The following is a 20,610-nucleotide window of genomic DNA, read 5'->3' on the forward strand; positions in this document are numbered from 1 at the left end:
GCGTAAATCTGCACTCTAGTAATCAGAAATATAAATTTCACAATAACTAAATAAAAAACTTGGGGAGATCATATCTCGCCATCTACACTATTGCAAGATAATACAAATGTACGTGCACTTTCTTCTATGACGCAAAAACATCATTAGTATGAGCTTATATATGAAATATAGGAATATATTGTCGCATCTACGCGGAGCACGCGGCACTAAAGTCCACCAGTCGGCAGTCCTGCCGGCTGCCAGTCACGAACGAACTCTAACCAGTAGAGCACGTTCCGTTTTGATTCTCTTCTTAAGTTATACGTGATTGTGACAAAGTTATATCATTCCATAGTGTAACTGTTAGTTTAAATAAAATAAACAAAAAATTACTTGCAATAGGATTGTATAATAGACATTTTAATTTATCGAAAAGAGTGCAACTTTCAAGATGCCGGCCCAAGCTCAAACTAAAGTTATTTTCCGGGAAGTTACACCTGAAAGTAAGTACATGTATATATTATGATGAATATTTAAATACAGATGTTAGGCAACAAAAATATAATAGCTACTTAGTATAAAAATTACTAAAACATAAAGTTTCTAACTCTATGTTGTATAATTTTATTTAGTGAAAAATATAAAAAAATATTGTTGATTATTAGAAAAATCTATTGATTTTTCTATATATTTAGATCGTAGACGATTAAAAGCATAGATACCTATAAGTCATTAGAAACCTTCAAATCTTCGTAACCCGGATGTAAACGTAGAGTCCTATCAAGATAAAGCTCCTTAACCGCTTTTAGCAAGAACTTAACAAATATGTACAGTTAGTTAATAGTATATAAATATAAATTATCACAAATATAACTAATTAGTTAATGAATAATAAAAATAATTAATTATTTTAAATTAATGACACGGTAATTAATCAAAGACCTTATGTTTTGAAATGATTCCAAGTTCAAATCAACCAATCATTTGTTTTTGTCAAACATAAAAAAAAATGTAAACAATTTTTTTTTTAAATTGTTAAAGCATCGTTTAGCCTTAGGTTTAGAATAAATAATAAATATATGGTATAAAAAAGGGCATGGACCATATGTCTATATAGATACAGATTAAAAATAAAAAAAATAATGTAATAAGTCTGTAAGACGACATTAAAACAAATTCATCATGTGATTCTAATATCCAATAAATATATAGAAATTTATTTTCATATCGCCACATTTTAACCTTTTTTACTGTTATAAAGCTTTAATTATACATTATTAGTTGCTATTGTTTTGTTTCTATCAAGCCACGTCATTATCATGATTCACAATAATCAATACACTATTAGTCAATATCTACTATTTAACATGGAAAAATAAATTACAGTCCAAAAACTTACGAAACAATAGATACAGATTGTACCAATAATTAGCCAATTAAATAAAAAATAGTGTCAAACAAAAACTACTTAATAAATTTTATTAATAGAGTTTTGGAGTTTAAATAAAAAAGTAAAAAGAAAAACCACTCTTATTTGTGATATCTGGTGCAATTCAGTTCATTACAATATTTTTAAATTGGTCTTTTAATGTCTTTTGAAACTGTAGAAAAGTGAAGAATGGAGTAAGAGACAACGATAGATAGGTTTTCAAAAAATGTCCTGTAATATTTTACAATATCTTTTTAAAAATTGGTAATCGTTTTCATTAATGATGCCCTAATGAGGCTATAAAGACGCTATAAATATTGCGCAGATATAAATTGCAAAATGATTTTACATTTTATGGACTAATATTATACAACAGAATTATGCAAGTCCTTTAGTAAGGCATACTACACACGCAGTACCTCCAGAATTCGCCAGAAAATTGGGAGTGTCTTAACACTAAGTCCCCTCTGCCTACTCTGTTGTATGTGAGGCTGTTTTTATTAAGGCATTGTAATAAAGTATTTACAAAAAAATATAATGAAAATAAATTAATAAAAAAATATTCGCGTAAAGAAAGTTTAATAAGTACCCGATGTACTCATTACTTTTTATTTTTGAAATTACATTCAATATTTACATATCATTTACATATAAATAGTGATAATAATATCCTTCCAAAAATGTTATTCTCATTGAATAATATTTGAATACTATAGTCGTTAGTTGTTGTTGTTAGTTTTTAGATAAAATAAATAAATATAATAATGTTGACAGTAAGCTATGTTTATAGCTATATTATTTGTAGCTTATGACATCTTTTTCTTTGTTATTATAATACAATCATCTGGTGAATACTGATCGTTTTGCTAATGTTTACTTGATTAGAAGGTGAGAACAAATTGAGGAAGCAATACGGATATACCTTTAAGGCAACAATATAAAACGTTAAAACCAATTACAACAACTGTTGTTAACTACGCCAAGTGAAGTGGATTTTTAAGTCTTATACGTGTATTTCGAGATTGAAACGATTTTTTTTAATACATATAATATAAATAGAATGTAAACATTTTTGATTTCCATTTCGAATGCTTGACCTTATATATTACGATACCTTTTATTAAGTAGGTATAGAAGTGATTGCCCAAGCCAGATTAAAACAATACAGGTCAAAGTTTAGTGTCTTTGTAATTTTATTTTGTAAAATAGTAAAATAGTAAGTAGTGTGTGAGTTCGACTCCCACACGAAGAAATGAAATATTTAATATTTTCATTTCTTCGCTCTGGTTCAAGGCAAAACGTGGCATTGAGTTGAGAAAGTGGTACCACTCAAGACGCAATGCCTACAAAATTCCCCGGAAAGTGCCTCTGCCTACCCTGCTACATGCGGAATACAGAGTGAACCTGAAAAAAACATATGTAGATACATGCCAGTATATAAAAATTATTATTACACATCACTACAAATCGATCAGATTGTTTTGTAAGGTTCAAATCAAAGTTATATTAGAATGTGTGACAACAAATGGATACTAAATTGAGGAAGAGCGACGAGCTGCAACACTGTGGTCGATCGAGTTTGAAACAGGGTCACGGTTATTGAACTGAGGCTCTAGAGAGGTTTTAGCTGTTACAAGGTGGAATGCAATTTCGTGCTTAGAAAAAATTGATGAATGCTAAAAGGAAATTATGTTCATAAGATATATATAGTAATAAATTATTTTATTATTTGGCGGTTTTAAATTAACTATAGTTTCCTATTACTCCCGATAGTATTAAGGTAAGTAAGTTCATATGATTTTTTTTCACAATAGGCAAAGGGAACGTTGTATTAAGACAATCCGTTCCCCATTTTCTTTCAAAATGCGTAACACTGCGTGCTTAGCAATGGAACTCAACGCCGTGCGTTATAATTATAATTTTTTACAAAATATTGAAAATGAAATTCCATATCCATTAATTAATTTATCTACATATTTTCACTATTAGTAATAATAACTAATTTTGTATTAGATAGGTATATTTGGGTACTTTTAGTACAATAACAAAAACAATGTTTGACCCAATTTGCTTGAACTTTCAACCGGTCTACATTTATTTAATACTTATCTATAAAATATCATAATTTTGCTGTTTCTGCTCTATTTACGCTTCCATCTGCCTAGTCCGATAACAACGAAGTTTCCACTGTAATAACAACAGTGACTCAATCGACATATTTTAATTACAGTATAAATATAATGTTTCTATGTAAAAACACGGCGGTTTTAAAACAATATCAATTTTAGATCATGGCGTTGTATTCCTCCTCTCAAAATATCTCAAAATATCGGCAAAAAAATAAAGTATTTTAAGCCAACTTTGCTTAATACGAAAAAAGGCATGAACTTACAAATTTAATTTGTAAGCAATACCTAAGATGATACCACTTATAGCAGTCAAACAAGAGGTGTAAGATGTGTAATGTAAGAAAACGGGTAAGACACTTCACTTATCTCTTACAAAAATCTTGAAATCGCTACATGAAGTAATTAATTATACGAAAATTTACCTCAAGTGCGATATGTAGGCCACATTGGTTAATTTAAAAAAATGTGACAGCAAATAACCCTGTTGTCAAGGTTAATATAAATCAAATATGAACCTCTTAAAAACTTAAATACGTATATAATTTTTGATAGACTGAAGCGATTACAATTAAATAAAAACTAAAACCTCTGAGTTATTTATAATTTCTATGTATAAAACTTCCTTAAATTTGTTGTGTACTTTTTACTTGAAATATACGGCAAAAATACTGGAAATGGATTCTGTTAGTTATCTTTTAACACTATTAAATATTTTATTATACTAACTTGGCTATTTTTTTTTAAATATTTTCTATTTTTTTCATTTATAATGATATAGCATCTGACAAACTATCAATATTATTTCTGAAAAAATGCTCGTTTAAAATATGAAGATAAAGCCTTATTCAATTTTAGAATTAACTTCCAATTGGTCTCTCATAATGAATATGAAAAACAGAACTGGTGGAACTTTTGAAGGTAAACAAATACTTACTCAGAAAGATCATATATTTTAAATAAATACCTAAGTAGTAGAATCTTCTTGAATGTGATTAGATTAAGACAGGAGCTTCGACAGTGGAGGCGAACGTTAATACGCACTTGAAAGGGGTTAACACATCTTGCAAGATAGGAAGAGAAGGTCACTCTGTTTTCCGCTTGGCCATTTACGAACTTTCTCTGCTTAGTAGAGAAATTGAACATTACAGTTTGTTTATTAAAAGAATAATAGTGAATAATTAAAACTATATACGCTCCAACGGGAGATGGACATCACAATCATCGTATCTGTTAGATTGTTAAAAAATATAAAAAGTCAAACTTAAAACTCTTTGATTTAGAAACAGTATTAATCAATTATTTAATTTCATAGTGTCGTAATCTTCTTATATAGTGAGAATAATATGAACGAGAAAAGATAATAAAAATAAAAGTTAAGCGGAATGAAAATCAATCACGTTTCACTTTAAAATCACGCATTTTTTCTTGTTATCAGTAAAAATGTAGACGAACATTTTTTTTTAATTAAATAAATCTATAAAATTTCCATTTCCTGGTCAAGTAAGACAAAATGTGACGTTGATTTTCAGTACTTAACACCGATTGTCCAGAATTGGAAGGCGTGAAGTAGATTGAGTATAGTTTTTTGCCTACCTGCCTGCTACCTGGATTTCCAGGTTGATTGATTTTTGACCTCCTCTTGTCACCTATAGAGGTAGTAGTATTTTCAGTCTTGTTTCATAAATATAAGATTGAAAATATTACTTTTACGCTTTGACTTTTTAATTTCTGAACTGTAAGTGTAAAAAAAATAATAGACGAATTTAACTGGTTATATGTAGATATTTAAAAATAAACGAAAGCACCAAAAAACCACTAGCATGATACACAAAAACATTTTTTTATCGCTTTATTGTTAAATTGTACAAATTACACTCTAAAACCTACACATATATTTTATACACCTATATTTTTTAAAAAAATATTATAAACCATATGTCACAAGACAAACCAATATGGTCATCATCACACATTACCTGCATATTAGGATGAAGTCGTTGTTTATTTATAGTTTACAATAGAATAATAATTGCACGTGCAGTCGGTTAACAACCTCTGCTTTGGCCCACTACCAAATATCTGTTACTATGATAGGACTAATCTTAATAGGCTTGAATGCATTCTAACATCAATCATATATGAGTAAATCTCAATAGAAACAAAGTCCAATAGTATATTTAAATTAGTGTACTCGTATGTAAGGCAAATTTACACGCGCATTTCTTCTGACGTCAATTTTTATTTTTCCATTCAATTATATTTTTATTCTTATTCAATGTAAGCTCTCTATTACCAAATTCGGAAATATTGGTGAGAGTCAAAAGGTTTAATCTTCAAAAAACGTGTATGTTATAATTCCTTTTTTTTTTTATAAAATATATATTTAATAATTTTTTTTTTTCGTTTAAAACATTCTCTTCATCTAAGTATTTTCTTTCTAGTATATATCAAAGAGTACGGAAGAAACGCTTATTATGACTAAAATATCTACTACGAAGATTTAGCTACTGCAGATCCACACAAACAAAGTTTATTTATTACTCATTATGAATTTATTAAGTATTATAAGGTTCATTACTTTTGTTGCAACGAACATTAAATGAGAATGGAAATATGTATTTGAACGCAATAAAAGTGTGATATCGCATAAAAATATCCCATAAATATTTTTTATGATTACTTATAATATTTATTAAGTAAAACTGTACTGAGTCCGCTTGTTGGTAATTTTTACAAAAAGTAAATGGATAATAAGTTTAAGGATATTAAAAACACGTAAAAACGTTTTATACTGTCCCCAAAAATAATAAAAAAATTATTAAATTTGTGTAGAAGTGAGAACCAGTAGTAGGCACAAATGTAGGAAAATATCCGAAAAATGGATATTTATATTACAGACTAGCCACCCGCTCTTGGCTTCGCCTGCTGGAACTACACAAACATTTATTTGCTAATCTGCATTACTTGGTGTTCTAAAAACATTATAATTTTAAATAGAATATCTATACATCTATCTAATAGAATATCTATACAAATTACGTTTTAATTTATAAGAATAAAACATGGATATATATCTAATTGTAGATATAATTCAGCTACATTTTATTTAATTTTTTTAAACAATATAAAATTACTCAAATTTAAAACAACAGTTTTTAATACTACGATTTTAAACATTTAACTATAATTTTATATATTAAAAAGCAATCTCGAAAGCTCTTGTAGAAGTCATGGACGAATCAATACCCTGCAAAACATATACGAGTATACTATAGATGCCTATATCTAAATGCAGTGAGCGCAGCCAAGTGCGGACAAGGGCCGTGGCCGAGTAAGATGCCATAATACAGTTACAGCTAGGTGGGCTCGGAGTGCAAATAGGACAAACACGTGTACGCCTACAATGACGAAAGCGAATTCGAATCATTAATATTTTTTAAGCTTCACACTGTATCAGAGGGAACATGGGAACCTAAAATTATAATGGGTTAATAAGGACCATTAGGAACTTGCTAGCATGATTCTTTATTTATAATTTAAAGGTAGATTCAACTGAAACTATAATAACATATCGTATGCTAATTAATACAAATTACTCATGGGCCCGAAGTAGATATTGCATTTTATGATAATTCTATTTTCCTATAAGTGCTTACATGAAATAGTATAGTATGACTAAAAGCTATTTTAGGGTTTCTAATATGGCATAATTACTTTGAAATAAATTACGAATGTAATGTTACCATAATACAGCATTCCGAAATAAAAACATGTCTGTCTCTATATAAGGCGCATTCAGAATGACAACCGCAATTCTAGGTCAGGTACAAACAGAAAGTTTCTGCCAGTACTGTCGCTAATCGATACGATTTCAGCTTGAGGACATCACAAAGTCAAAAAACTACCATTATATAAAATTATATACTAAATTATGTAATTTATTTGTTTATATTTTTGTCAAAAGGATAATTAATAACTATATATTTTTTTATTTAAATAAAAAAAACAACAATGTAGGTACTATTTTATACTAATCATAACAAAAATGCAACAAACTAAATCTTTTACATTTAGTACACGCTAGGAACTATGAAGGTCTTATGAACAAGAAGCCATTGTGCCTTTGTTTAAATTATTTATTTAATAAAAAATATTTGATTATTCGCCCAATTAAGTGAACCGAGGCTATCATGGTGCATCGGCGCAGCATCTAAGTGTAATCGCGACCGTTATGGGTTCGACTCCCATTTGCGGAAATAAATTATTTAAGCTCTGGAATCGAGACAAAGCGCGGCGTTAAGTTCAATCGCCCAACAGACATTGTCGAAAATCCGACGTAAAGTGTCTTTAGTTATTTACACTGTATTTCTCCTCTACGATGTGTATATAATATGTATATTTAATATAATTATTGATATAATGTTAATTAACTTTTATTATTACATGATAAATGAGTAGAAATTATTTTAGAATATTATAGAGTATAAAAAATAGGTTAAATAATTGAAAGTTGTCTTCTTATCTGCTTTTTATAGAATAAACTTTTAAGTCATAACAAGTTAGAATTAATAATGAAAAGTCCACAAATTCATTAGTGATCGCTTGCAGTAATGATTCCCTCTATCGATAAGTAGCAAACAACGCAAGAAGCGCTTGAATTACGAGTAAATAAAGCCTATTACATTAATACAATTTAGTACTCTTTCGGCTCGATAGATGGCGTAATTAAAACATACTTGAATTACTTTCAAAAGATCATGATGCAGAAGCCAAAGCATCAATAAATAATTTATTATTTATGATTCTATTTTGTTGAGCCCATTCAGTCCTGGCGTAAGGGATAAGCGTGTAACTGTAACCGCGACAGGCTGTAAGTTCGATTCTCATTTGAGGTAATTAAATATTTAATCATTTAAATTCTTCGCTCTGTTGTCGAGACTTAAACGCAGCGTTGAGTACCGTCATATAACACGCAAGGCCTCTAGAATTCGGCGGAGCCGCGGAGTTCTTCTAAGCTATTACTTAACGAGATATAAATGATGGTATCTCAATCTAGTCATCATTATAACATCATCATAAGATAACAGGTAAAGCCTTTACCTTCTACCTTGCGATTTTATAACCATGACGACGTTGCTACGTTTACCGTTAAGGATAATGAGATATTATCATAATATGAAATATTTTATGCCCTGCGATGTTTTTCATTAATTTAAGAATATTACTATATTACTACCACCCTTTTTCGCATTCAAAAAAGTCTTACCACTAGCCATAAGGATAATGTAACAAAATATTAATATAATATAATAATAATCTTTCGGTAGAGAGTTGGAAACGGAGTGTCTTAACACTAGGTTCCCTCTGCCTACCCTGCGGTGTGTGGGATACAGCTTGAGCCGATTTCTTTTATATTTATCTAATTAATTGTATCATTCATGCTTATACATATAATATCTAAATAACAATGAAAATGCACTAAAGAGAAAATTTTATAGAACAATATTAAAGATCAAAATAAAAACTGTTTATTAAACAAAATATAACTACCTATAGATAGGTATGTAAATACACACAAATGTTGTTACAAAGGTAAATGACGTAATAACGAATGTATAACTGTTTAACATATTAGGAATTTTTAGGACTCAAAAATTATGTCAAATATATAAACAATTATACCAAATATATATCAAAAAAATAAAACAGAACCCTTATAGGACTTTCAACATAAATGTAAGTTTAAAACAATCCTTTAAATTAAGACGCCCCTATTCCCCAATCTCCTCACTCTACCTAAAGATGTTCGAAATAATTCTACTAATGTTGTTGCAAATTGTAGAAATGAATTGACTATAATTCTAAACAGACCGAGACCGAGACTATAGAGATATTTCACTGTAATACCTCTCGCTTCTAATATTCAGAATTTCAAAGCATTTGTCTAATTTAAAATTATAATTTTAGGGATATTTTTTCCTATAGAATTGGAAATTTTACAAGTATTACACGTTTATAGTAGAACATAGAGATATAAAAGGATGGTTATTCTCAGGGATTTGGAATTTTTGAGGAAAAGGAAATGTGACGAAAGTCTCGACTCGAGCTCTGGGGTACTTCTTAGAAGCCGTTCTGCAGCAGGTTCAGTTCAGTTCTGTTCAGTCTCTTGCCGGTTCTGCTTATTCTGTTAGACCCTTTAATAAAAAATTAAAATTGTGTATAAAAATCTTATTTATTTTTGAAAATAGCCTAAATAAAAAGTTTATATTAAGATCACTTAACTTTACACAAGCATTGAAAATAAGTTAAATATTTTTAAAGGGCCTATTAAAACAGTGAACATAGTCCAAAATTGCTTTAATTATGTTACAATATTTGGCAACATATTGTTTCGCCCACTGATCTTATGGGTCATTAACATAATATTTAGAATGTTATTGTTATTTTGCCCGTCAGCGTAAACAAAAAAACAATTTTAAATGAATTAATGGTTTTATTAATTGCTGAATAATGAATGGACTTAATAGAGCTTACGAAATTAATGATTAGGCTAATATAAGTCTTTAACTTAAATTTTACTTTGTAACTAAGTACAAACATCTATAATTCGCAGAACTCAATTTAATATATGAAGTCATCTAAATAGTCCACCAGTAGTCGTCATTATATGAGGAATCATTATTAGATAAATAAATTATGGCATACACAATGTTCCTAAAACTAAATAATGGTTAGACAAGACAATAAATATTTTACAATGAATTTCTGAGCTAATGTTGCTCCTACCTTAATATATATAATAAATTTATGTAGGTATCTAGATAAAAATATGTATTTAGTAAAAAATAATTAAAAAATCCTATAACTATCTTTAGTTCAAAGACCTAAAGTCTAAAGGTTTATTGTGCACGCCGCTACATTTCAAGAGTGTAAATGTTAAAGAGTACTAGCACCTAGCGGCCTACCGATATTACCAGTATAAATCAACACGGATGCTCGTTCGAGTGTGCAGTCTGGTCACACGCGCGGTCATCGCCGTACCTTCATTGCTCAAGTCTATTCCAACATTTCGAAATAGTATATCACCATTTAATAGTAAATTACTCATAATTTATTAGTGATCGTTTTCTTAGAACAATGGGAAAAGGTAAGTAATATTTTAAATTGGAAATAATTATAGATATTTCTCTATTATATTAATTCTTAAGAGTAGCCCAGTCGCTTTTACAGTGTATGACTAGTTGTGGGTTCGATCCCCACTCGAGGAAATTATATATTTAATATTTTAAATTTTTCCCTCTGGTGTCGAGGCAAAGCGCGGCGTTGGCGCGGCGTCGGCGGAATATGGGGAACGCAGTGTCTAACACTAGGTTCTCTCTGCCTACCCAAAAAAATAATTCTTAAGGATTATTTATTTTAAAAAGAATAAAATATGTATGTGCAAAAGTGTTTTCTGTGGATATCAGTTCCGTGTAAGATGAGATTGTGATATTAACTGGATCATGCACTTGACCTTATTAATTGAATATACGATATAGCAATTTAAACTGTTTACAAATAAAAACTTGTACAAGAAACTTCATTATATTTCTTAAAGTGCCACAATGCAGTTTCGTATTGTTCCTATTTTTAAACATATTTTGTTTATTCTACCCGACTAAAAAATATAAATATTACCGACTTGTAGACTTACTCATAAATCAATAAATTTTATTGTGGATCATTTCGTTTAATTTTTAAAGAAAAATAGTAGATAGGTAATATATTAATTAATATTTCAAGGTAATAAGTGTATTTCGTAAATATAAAAGATATTGATGTCAATTTTTGAAAACAAGAAAAAAATGATTCAACAAGGTTGTTTTCGTGATTGCAATAAAAAGTATATTATGTTTCACATGGGGAAACACATAGTAACATTCTTGTGGGTTTCCATTCATTATGTTATTTATAATTGCCTAGTCATTATTAAGATTAATATTTTCTAAGTATTCAGTTTTTAAATGATAAACATGTAAGAATTTCATTAATTATTTTAAATTTGCACTAGCCAGTATCTCTTAAGACTAATTTCTTTCTTCAAAGGTTGTTTGTTAGAGATTGCTATCAGCAGTAAGTCCGCCTTTCAATGCTCTGAATTTATCTTAAGATTCACCTTTATTGTCCTCTATGGCGTTTTGTGCAATAAAGTTTTTTCTATCTATCTATCTATCTATCTATCTATCTATCTAATTATTAAAATAGTATGACGTAATATTAATTATCTTATTCTTTCATAGATAACTAGAAAACTATATATATAAAGTTGTTAATCATTGAAAATTAATGTACAAACAATAGCAAATGGATATGTTAGAACATACGGCATATTGATATTCAGTGTAATATTTACATGGTTATATGTAGTCAGTTATTGCAAACATTCATTATAGCATTATTATCATCCCTTTTGTTTTTTATTTAACTATTTATTATGGCCTAGACTTAATAAGCTAGCAATGTATTACTTTATATAGTATTTTTATTTTCACTTATTTTTTGTTCATATTTAAAAACAATATGTTAACTTTCCAAATCAGGCAGGACATATAAAACATTGAAAATATAAACATTTTTCTTAATATTATTCGAACCCACAATCATACATTCTTTCACCAAACAGCCACTATGACGACAACTAATAAATACGGTAAATTATCAAACGTAAGGGAATGTACCAATGCATTTCAAAGTTTAAAAATAATAAATTTAGAAAATCATAAATTTATTAAGACATTATTGTAATATGTAAATGTAACAAAAAAATTGATTAGGTATATATATTATGGCATATAACATGACAGCAAATAGCATTTTGATTGCCAATTTTTATTAAAATTGTTGGCGTCGTAATGAGTAATAATACACAATATTTATTTAAGAGGCTATAACCATTTTAAATCATGAATATTAATTTATAAAATTTTTAGATCCATAATTTATAAATTAATTAATTATTCACTAAACTTGCTTAAGCGGTTTGGTTACAACTAGTTGTTGACTGGTGATCAATAAAAAAAAGAATTGTAGGCTGGTGCGCATATTAAATATGAATACTATAATTGCCTTATAAACGCCTGTTTTCTTAATAATCAAAACTTAAAAATTTTGCTTGCTCAATGTAAATAATATGACTAATAAATAATGTAATAGGTAGTTTAATAAGTAATGAATACTTAAAAGAATAAATTAAGCATCTTCCTTCGAAGTTTCAGTGTGTGTTGATTTAGATTTTATTAAAAACAAACACTTCCTAATTGTCAAGGATCAATGAATAAGATGGCATTTACATTTACGCCAACCAATTTCCGTATTAAATATAAAAAGGTTAAAATAAATTACGAATCATGCATTTTTCTGTTAAAACTTGAAAAGCTCAGTGAAGTAGAATTTTTAAAGTATTGCTTAATTATCTTAATCGCCGTCGGGAGCCTGACGTGATTGTAGCTTCAAATACTACTTAAAAAATATAATACTAAAAATATAGATTATATATAGATTTTCCAAAGATAAAACTACTCTAAAATATTATATAAAATATTTTTAACTAGTAATTTTAGTAAAGAAAATTACTAATATTAATAATCATTAAAAGTGATATGTACGAGATTAGAAACTGCTGGTCAAATTAGAAACGCTTATCAAACTTTCATTTAACGCATTTAGGAGATTTCGGTATTAATATTTATTATGCTTATAAATTAAAGTTAAGAAAAAAAATTGCCTTAGTAATCCTTTGTCCTACTTCATTCTTTTCGGATTACATAATATACTTTTCTACATTGAAATAAAAATAAATAGATAGTATCACCAATTCACGAGTATAAATAATATGTCCTATGTGATAATTATTTTAAGCGATTTAGTTAATTATTACTGTAAATATAATAATATATAACATTTCCTATTAAACATTTATTAATTTTTATTTATTTTATTTGTGTTGGGGAAAAGCTAGTTAATTTTGTATAACGCGTTGAGGTTCTTCCAAGCATTCGTGAACGATACCACGATGCCAGCTACTAAATTTGTTAGAAGAGCTGAATGATCACTATTTTCTGGTGACAACGGAAGAGCACTCATCCTCTCAACCTTACACTGCACGAAACAGAACAAGAATCGAATAAAACAAGATTCAATAGCCTGTTATTGATATTAAAGGTGAAACTATATTGGGTCAATCAAATTGTAAAATTTGACCATTATCAGACGTATTTAATTCTGGATAGCTATTATAAAAGCAATATTTTGTAAGCAATTTTTTTTTGTTTTTAAAGTTTTTAAGTTAACCTATTTTCGTAGTTTTGAAATATGTATGTATATCTAAAGCAGAAAGCTTTTTTCAATACTTAGTACCTTCATTCTCTTATATTTAATGTGAATCCTATTTTTTTGTATACCTTTATCGCAAATATAATTATTCCTTTGAGTACAAGTTAAACTTTTAATTTCAGTAATCCGTATGAATAGATAATAAAATAAGGGAAAATATTACTAGAAATTAACTTCTATTTCATATATTTATTTTACTTATTTATAAATTCGTGTCACCCACGTTGAAACCATATAGAGCTAAAGATTAACATGTTCAAATTCAAAATTCAAATTCAAATTCAAAATATTCTTTATTCAAATAGGCAATTATTACAAGCACTTTTGATCCTCGAAAGAACATATGAATAAAATGCTACCACCGGTTCGGAAGGCAGTTCTGCTGAGAAGAGCTGGCAAGAAACTCAACAGTTGCTCTTTTCAAAATCAATGGTACAATATATTACATTTGCTGGCAGCTATCCTGCATTACATTACATTACATTCATTCATAAAAACCTACACAAGAATAAATGTAAATTTACTTTAGAGTTTGAAATATGATGTAAAATATGAAATTGACTATATTTTTATCTCGATGTTTCTCATTAAGCTAAATAAGTAAATTATTAGAAATACAATAAATTTTATTTCCTCTTAATAAAATATGATAATAATCTAATTATGTATAAGGCTAACAAACTAATGGTATACATATTGGATATTACCTAGATATGCAACCTTTATTTTTACGTTTTTACATTTTCATTCGACATTTCTCTATAGTATCATTTTACCTAAAAATCGTGATAATCTGCCTATAATAGGAACTGTCCTATTTCCTTATTCGTACATGCGTTTATGTAACGTAAATTTTTACCTGCGGCTTCACATCCGTGACCAAATGTAAATAACTGAGAGTTGTCTTTAACATATGACACATTCTAATTGTTCGAGGTTACTCCAGCCAGTACAGTGAATCAATTAATATGATGTAATATAACCTATTTGATATTGTAATAAATCTTATTCATTAAATGGACTATCCAACACAAAAATATTCATCACCATCAACAGCCATCGATTGTCCACTGCTGGACATAGGCCTTCCCCAATCCATTTAATGTAGATCAAAACTGTCTTTAACTGTATTTCATTTTAATAAGTACTTTAGAAGTTGTTACAATATCAAAAAATCCTTGCTGCGAAACGCGCCCCGCGCGTCCGCCGCGTCCGCCTGCCTTACACGCATCGGTGGTTCAGTGGTAGAATGCTCGCCTGCCACGCGGGCGGCCCGAGTTCGATTCCCGGCCGATGCATTCTATTTAATTTTCCTCACAGGCAGCCACGTAGTGCTTGCTTTTCATCAGGGACAGAATACCCCTTTCAGCATTAACCACAAGCTCGAAAAAAAACCCGCCTGCCTTTATAGCAACGAAGATTTAGATGCGTTTGCACGTATTGGATAATTCGAGTTGCATGTATTATTTCAGCGCGATATATTTGGTTTCATATTTTTTATGGTAGTTATTAGTAGGTAGGTTTTTGTTTATAATTTCTTCCGTTTAAAAATAGTCATTTAACTATCTAAAAATAGTGATTTAAATATATTTCAATAAGTACTTGAAAAGATTAGTAGCATAGATTTAAAATTACGGTACCTACTAAAAAATCCTTGCTGTGTAAAACAATTGGAAAATCCTTATTGAAACTACAAAAATGTTTAATTAATTTTCACATTATCTTAACTGCTTTGCAAACATACATTATATGAATAATCCAGTAATAAAAGCGGGCGAAGCCGCAAGAGGGTCGCTAGTTACATATAAAATACTATTGAAAATAAATGTAACAGCTATGAGAATAAAATGTATTCTCGTCACTTCAAAGTATAAAAGATTTTGTTATAATTAATTATAACAGACACCTTAATAGTTTATTTACCTTTATTTTCAGTATCGCAGCATATGCTATCAGAAGTAAGTACGCTACCTGGCGTGCAGTTGGGTGACTTCCTACTGCAGTTTGAGTTAGAAGAACCTAGAGAATCCGTCACAGATATCGCTAGACGTGAATTACGTGAGACTCCAGAAATTGTGAAGCCAGCTGTAGAGGAACTAAGAAGACTTTTAGAAGGTATTCATTGTTTAAAATTGTTATAGGTCTCAGTCAATATTTTTTTCTCTCTGCAACTATGTGATGAAAATATAAGAAAAAAAAATTGTTTCATGTAGGTAATTATCACTTAATGCGGGGGAAGTTACAGTAAAGAATAGAATATCAAAGGTCACATACAATGGATATATATTTACATAACCATTCTCAGAGATGACAAGAAACAATAAGTATCTAAATTTGTGTGCGATCTTAGACCTTTTAACCTCTACTTAACTAATTATACATTTATTTCGATATAACAAATACTAAATTTATCGTCAAATTTGGGAACAATGGTAAAACTTGGTAGTTTAAAGCTGCACAGATTTTTACAGATGCACAGAATAAAACTTTAACGATCTTTTTTAAAATGTCTGGTCATTTAAAAGTTCTTTGCTTTCAACTCCTTTAGGATTTCTTTACGTGTAACTAACTGCGTTATAAAGTTAAACAAAAAGAATCCAGTAAAGCAATTTAAAGTTTGAATTTAATAATTTTCCTTTTTTTCTTTTAAATTTATTCATTTCTAATTTAGTCAGTCCCACACGAGGATTATTATGATCACATTAGAAACATTTAATATTTTAATTTCTTCGCTCTCGTGTCTTAACATGCAATGCCTCCAGAATTCGGCGGAAAATGGAGAACGGAGTGATTCCCTACATTCTCTCTGCCTACCTATAACGCACACAACAGAATACAGCGTGAAGCTGATTTTTCATTATTATTTTCTATATTCTACAAGATAAATATGAAATATATTAATATGCATAAGCTACATATTTTTAACGCTTGTCAATGTTTGCACACTATGTTAAACCAACAAGACGATAAAAACTTTGCTTAGTTTTTTTTTTACATCCTTGGACAATCTCTTTACTTCAATATTCTCTTTTATCTTAACATTAAGGCTCTTTTGAAAGGCAGTGTGAACATATTCTATCTATATAATTATCGCTTAGTGTCAAACTTAAACTTAAAATTCAATACTTCACGCTGTATCCCGCACACAGCAGGATAGGCATAGGAAACTTAACACTCTGTTCCCCACGTTCCACTGAATTTCGGAGGCATTGCGTGTTGAATGGTGGAACTCAATGCCGCGCTTTGCCTCGACACCAGAGCGAAGAAATGAATATATTTAAATAAATATTTTATTCCTTCGAGTGGGGATCGAACCCACAACCTATTACTTCACTCTCTTACAGTCACACACTTATCCACGTGCTCCATGACTGGCCTCTAGGGTCAAAGTTTGATATACTTTTTTACTTTTTTTTCAGCGGACAAGGAATTATTGGTGCCTTTAGATAGCGACGCTTGGATGATTAGATTCTTACGGCCTTGTAAATTCTATCCTGAAAGTGCATACGATTTGGTAAGTTTTATTTTGAAAAATAATCCAAATAACCTAAAAGAAAAGTTGACTTTCAAATATTATTTGAGATAGTTAGCACGGCAGGTTCTAAGAGTGTTTTACATTTTATTTTATTTGTTTCGTAGTGTATAAAACAAAATGTACTATATTTAACATGCATAAATTAGTGTCTTAAAAAGACTACTTGAGACATATTTTTTTTTGAAAAATATTTTTTATATAGAAGATATAATTATGTTTACTTTTACGATACTAACGTAATATCGAAATTTTCTATTTCCATTTCAGATAAAGAGATACTATGCTTTTAAAGTCAAACATCACAAGCACTACGAAGGACTCACTCCAAGTAAAGAACAGAATATCTTTAACCAGAACGTTCTTCGAGTTCTACCTAACCGCGACCAGCACGGCAGGAGAGTGCTAGTTCTTGAATTAGGCAGTAAGTAAAATTAAGGTTATATTTTACAATAAATTTTGCTAACTTTATAATCAGAAAAATATACTATTCATTATTATTTAATTACTTACTGACTAGATATATCCCTACTAGATATATAAGTCCCTACTACTTAAAATAAATATTTAATTAACAATACGTGTGATACGTATTGCCAGTCTTTTTATTTTGTTTTAAAAATAAAAATCTTTAAACTAAATCTTTAATGACTTTTAGATGAATGAAACATAATTAAGTGTTTAGTAATACATAATGTGCCAATCCACGCCGGAGTCAATTACACTGATTTTATTTTCATCACGTAGCGATGTAGCGTACTGGTAATTAAATATGACAGTGTAAGTGTTAACTATGTATATGCTCACACAATGACTATCTTGCAAATTACGATATCATTATAATGTATTGAATATACGTCTGTCTGTCCTATTTAACTTATATGTCTTTATGTCGCTGTAGCAACAGAGTAATTATTATTGATAAAATTAATCTTGATAATTGCTTTTAAATTTATGTATCTATGTTAGATGCAACGTATAGATTTTAATTTTAGTAATATTTAACACAAAGTAACTGTTTTTTTGTGCTAAAATGCAACTGCAATGATTTCAGAAAAATGGAACCACCACAAGTGCTCTTTGGATGAGGTGTTCAAAGGATGCGTGTTGTTTTTGGAGGCGGCTATGCTTGAGCCCGAAACTCAGATATGCGGCGCCGTCGTCATATTCGACATGGATGGGCTCTCCATGCAGCAAGTATGGCAGTTCACTCCCCAGTTCGCTAAAAGAATCGTTGACTGGCTCCAGGTATTATATTAGTTTTGATATTAATCAGTTCTTATTTTAATTAATGTCTAATTATAAAAATTAAGTTTATGTCACATACCCGAGAATATCTTGGAAAAAGGCTGGACCCAATCTTTGTTCTAATATATAAATGCATAGGGAAATAGATGTATGATTTACATTTCTAAGTATATCTTTATTAGCAACTAGCGGACCCGGACGCGGCTACGCCTGCTTGAAATATAAGAATATAATTTCTATAAAAATATAATTTCAATCCAGATGAAATGCTAAAAGTGACTATTATATTTATTTTCATAAGGATGAATATCAAAATGACGCGGTAACGAACGCGGTCGCGTAGCGACGACGGTTGTTACTAACATGGCAGAATAAATTGCATGTCAAATTAGAAAGTACTTTAAAATATATTAGTATATATGTGTAATGTAATATTATATAGCCTATAGCACTTCTGAAGAATGCAGCTTTCATACAAAACAAAAACAATGTAAATCGGACCGTAGATCCAGAGATCTTAGCGTTCAAACAAACAAACAAACAAACAAACAAACAAACAAACAAACAAACAAACTCTTCCGCTTTATTATATTAGTATAGATTAAAGAGTATCGTAATAATACACATTTAATACCCACATTACTTTAAGGATATATTATAATAATGGCAATCTAATGACATTAAGTTTATAATTTCCAGGAAAGCATCCCGCTCAGAATCAAAGGACTGTACATCATTAATCAACCATACATATTCAACATGGTGTTCCAACTCTTCAAGCCATTGCTGAAAGAAAAGCTTCGTTCTCGCATCGTATTTATGGGTAGTGACAGAGATATGCTATACAAATACATTAGCCCAAAATGCTTACCCGACTGCTACGGAGGCACCCTGTGCATACCCAACGTCAGCGGACCGCAGTGGCTGGAATTACTTTTAATATGCGATATGGAATTTAATGGTATGTATAAAATAAAATAAGTTGTTATGTGTAAAATGTATAAAATCTGTACATAGAGTAATTAAGATTAAACTAAATACAAAATTAATTCATATACGTGGAGTATACAGTATAGAAACGTCTACGCTCCTTTAACGGAAGCAACATACAGGGAAAAATATTTCAAACTCATACCTAAAAGAAATAAATAAGATACGTCAACAGTTTAGACGTAGGATTTTTTTTTTCACGATGTTTATGCAGACTGTAATACGTTTAACGCCGTTACGAAATTAATACCTACTACGCTGCGCCACGACTGGCCTCTAATTTTTTCATCATAGATTTTTGTATAATTTTTGCTTTTTTCATTTAAAAACTATCATATAGAAAAATATTAAAATTTTCATATTATTTCTATTTTGTTTCAGAAATCAATAAGTATGGATATAAGAAGATAATTATTTAAGTAATATTATTTAATAGTATTTTTAAAAAGGAAATGTGATATTCTACTGTAAGATATTAAGATGCATCACTAATTTTAAGCTAATCAAGGGTTTATATTTTGATATGCAATCTGTGCATAATCTTTATCGCTATATTTTAGACTAGCGGACGCGCGCAGCTTCGCTTGCGTAATTAGGGGTGAATTCTAATAAACCACAAAACATGTGTTCAATGAAATATTTTTAAGAGTCTAAATATCAAATTTTATAAAAATCGGTGGCGATTTAAGAATTTTCCCATACAAACTTTCAATCCCTTATTTGCACCCTTAAAGGGTGAATTCTAGAAAACCATGAAACATGTGTTTAATTATATACGTTTAAGAGTCTGAATTTCAAATTTTATAAATATTAGAGACGATTTAAAAAAAACCTATACAAACTTTCAACCCCTTATTTGCAGCCTTAATGGGAGAATTCTAGAAAACGATGAAACACGTGTTCAATGAAATACTTTTAAAAATCTAAATTTC

General features: G+C 29.4%; 1 protein-coding gene across 2 annotated transcripts; it reads left to right on the forward strand.

The window, feature by feature from the left end:
• The first annotated feature begins 220 nt into the window (after window positions 1–220).
• On the forward strand, window positions 221–20,233 carry LOC146541273 (clavesin-1-like). Of its 2 annotated transcripts, none has more exons than XM_085196528.1 (7): window positions 221–482; window positions 15,844–16,023; window positions 17,328–17,422; window positions 17,711–17,864; window positions 18,495–18,688; window positions 19,388–19,649; window positions 20,060–20,233. In XM_085196528.1, the coding sequence occupies exons 1-7, from the start codon at window positions 431–433 to the stop codon at window positions 20,095–20,097; spliced, it is 975 nt and encodes a 324-aa protein (XP_085052654.1). In that variant the 5' UTR covers window positions 221–430; the 3' UTR covers window positions 20,098–20,233. The 2 variants fall into 2 exon arrangements, with proteins under 2 accessions (XP_085052654.1, XP_085052729.1); XM_085196603.1 differs by lacking the exon at window positions 221–482 and adding an exon at window positions 10,464–10,684.
• Window positions 20,234–20,610: the final 377 nt, after the last annotated feature.

Source organism: Heliconius melpomene, chromosome 1 (assembly GCF_056956725.1).
Source record: "Heliconius melpomene rosina isolate 202511_hmr_F chromosome 1, ASM5695672v1, whole genome shotgun sequence".
NCBI classification, from domain to species: Eukaryota; Metazoa; Arthropoda; class Insecta; order Lepidoptera; family Nymphalidae; genus Heliconius; species Heliconius melpomene.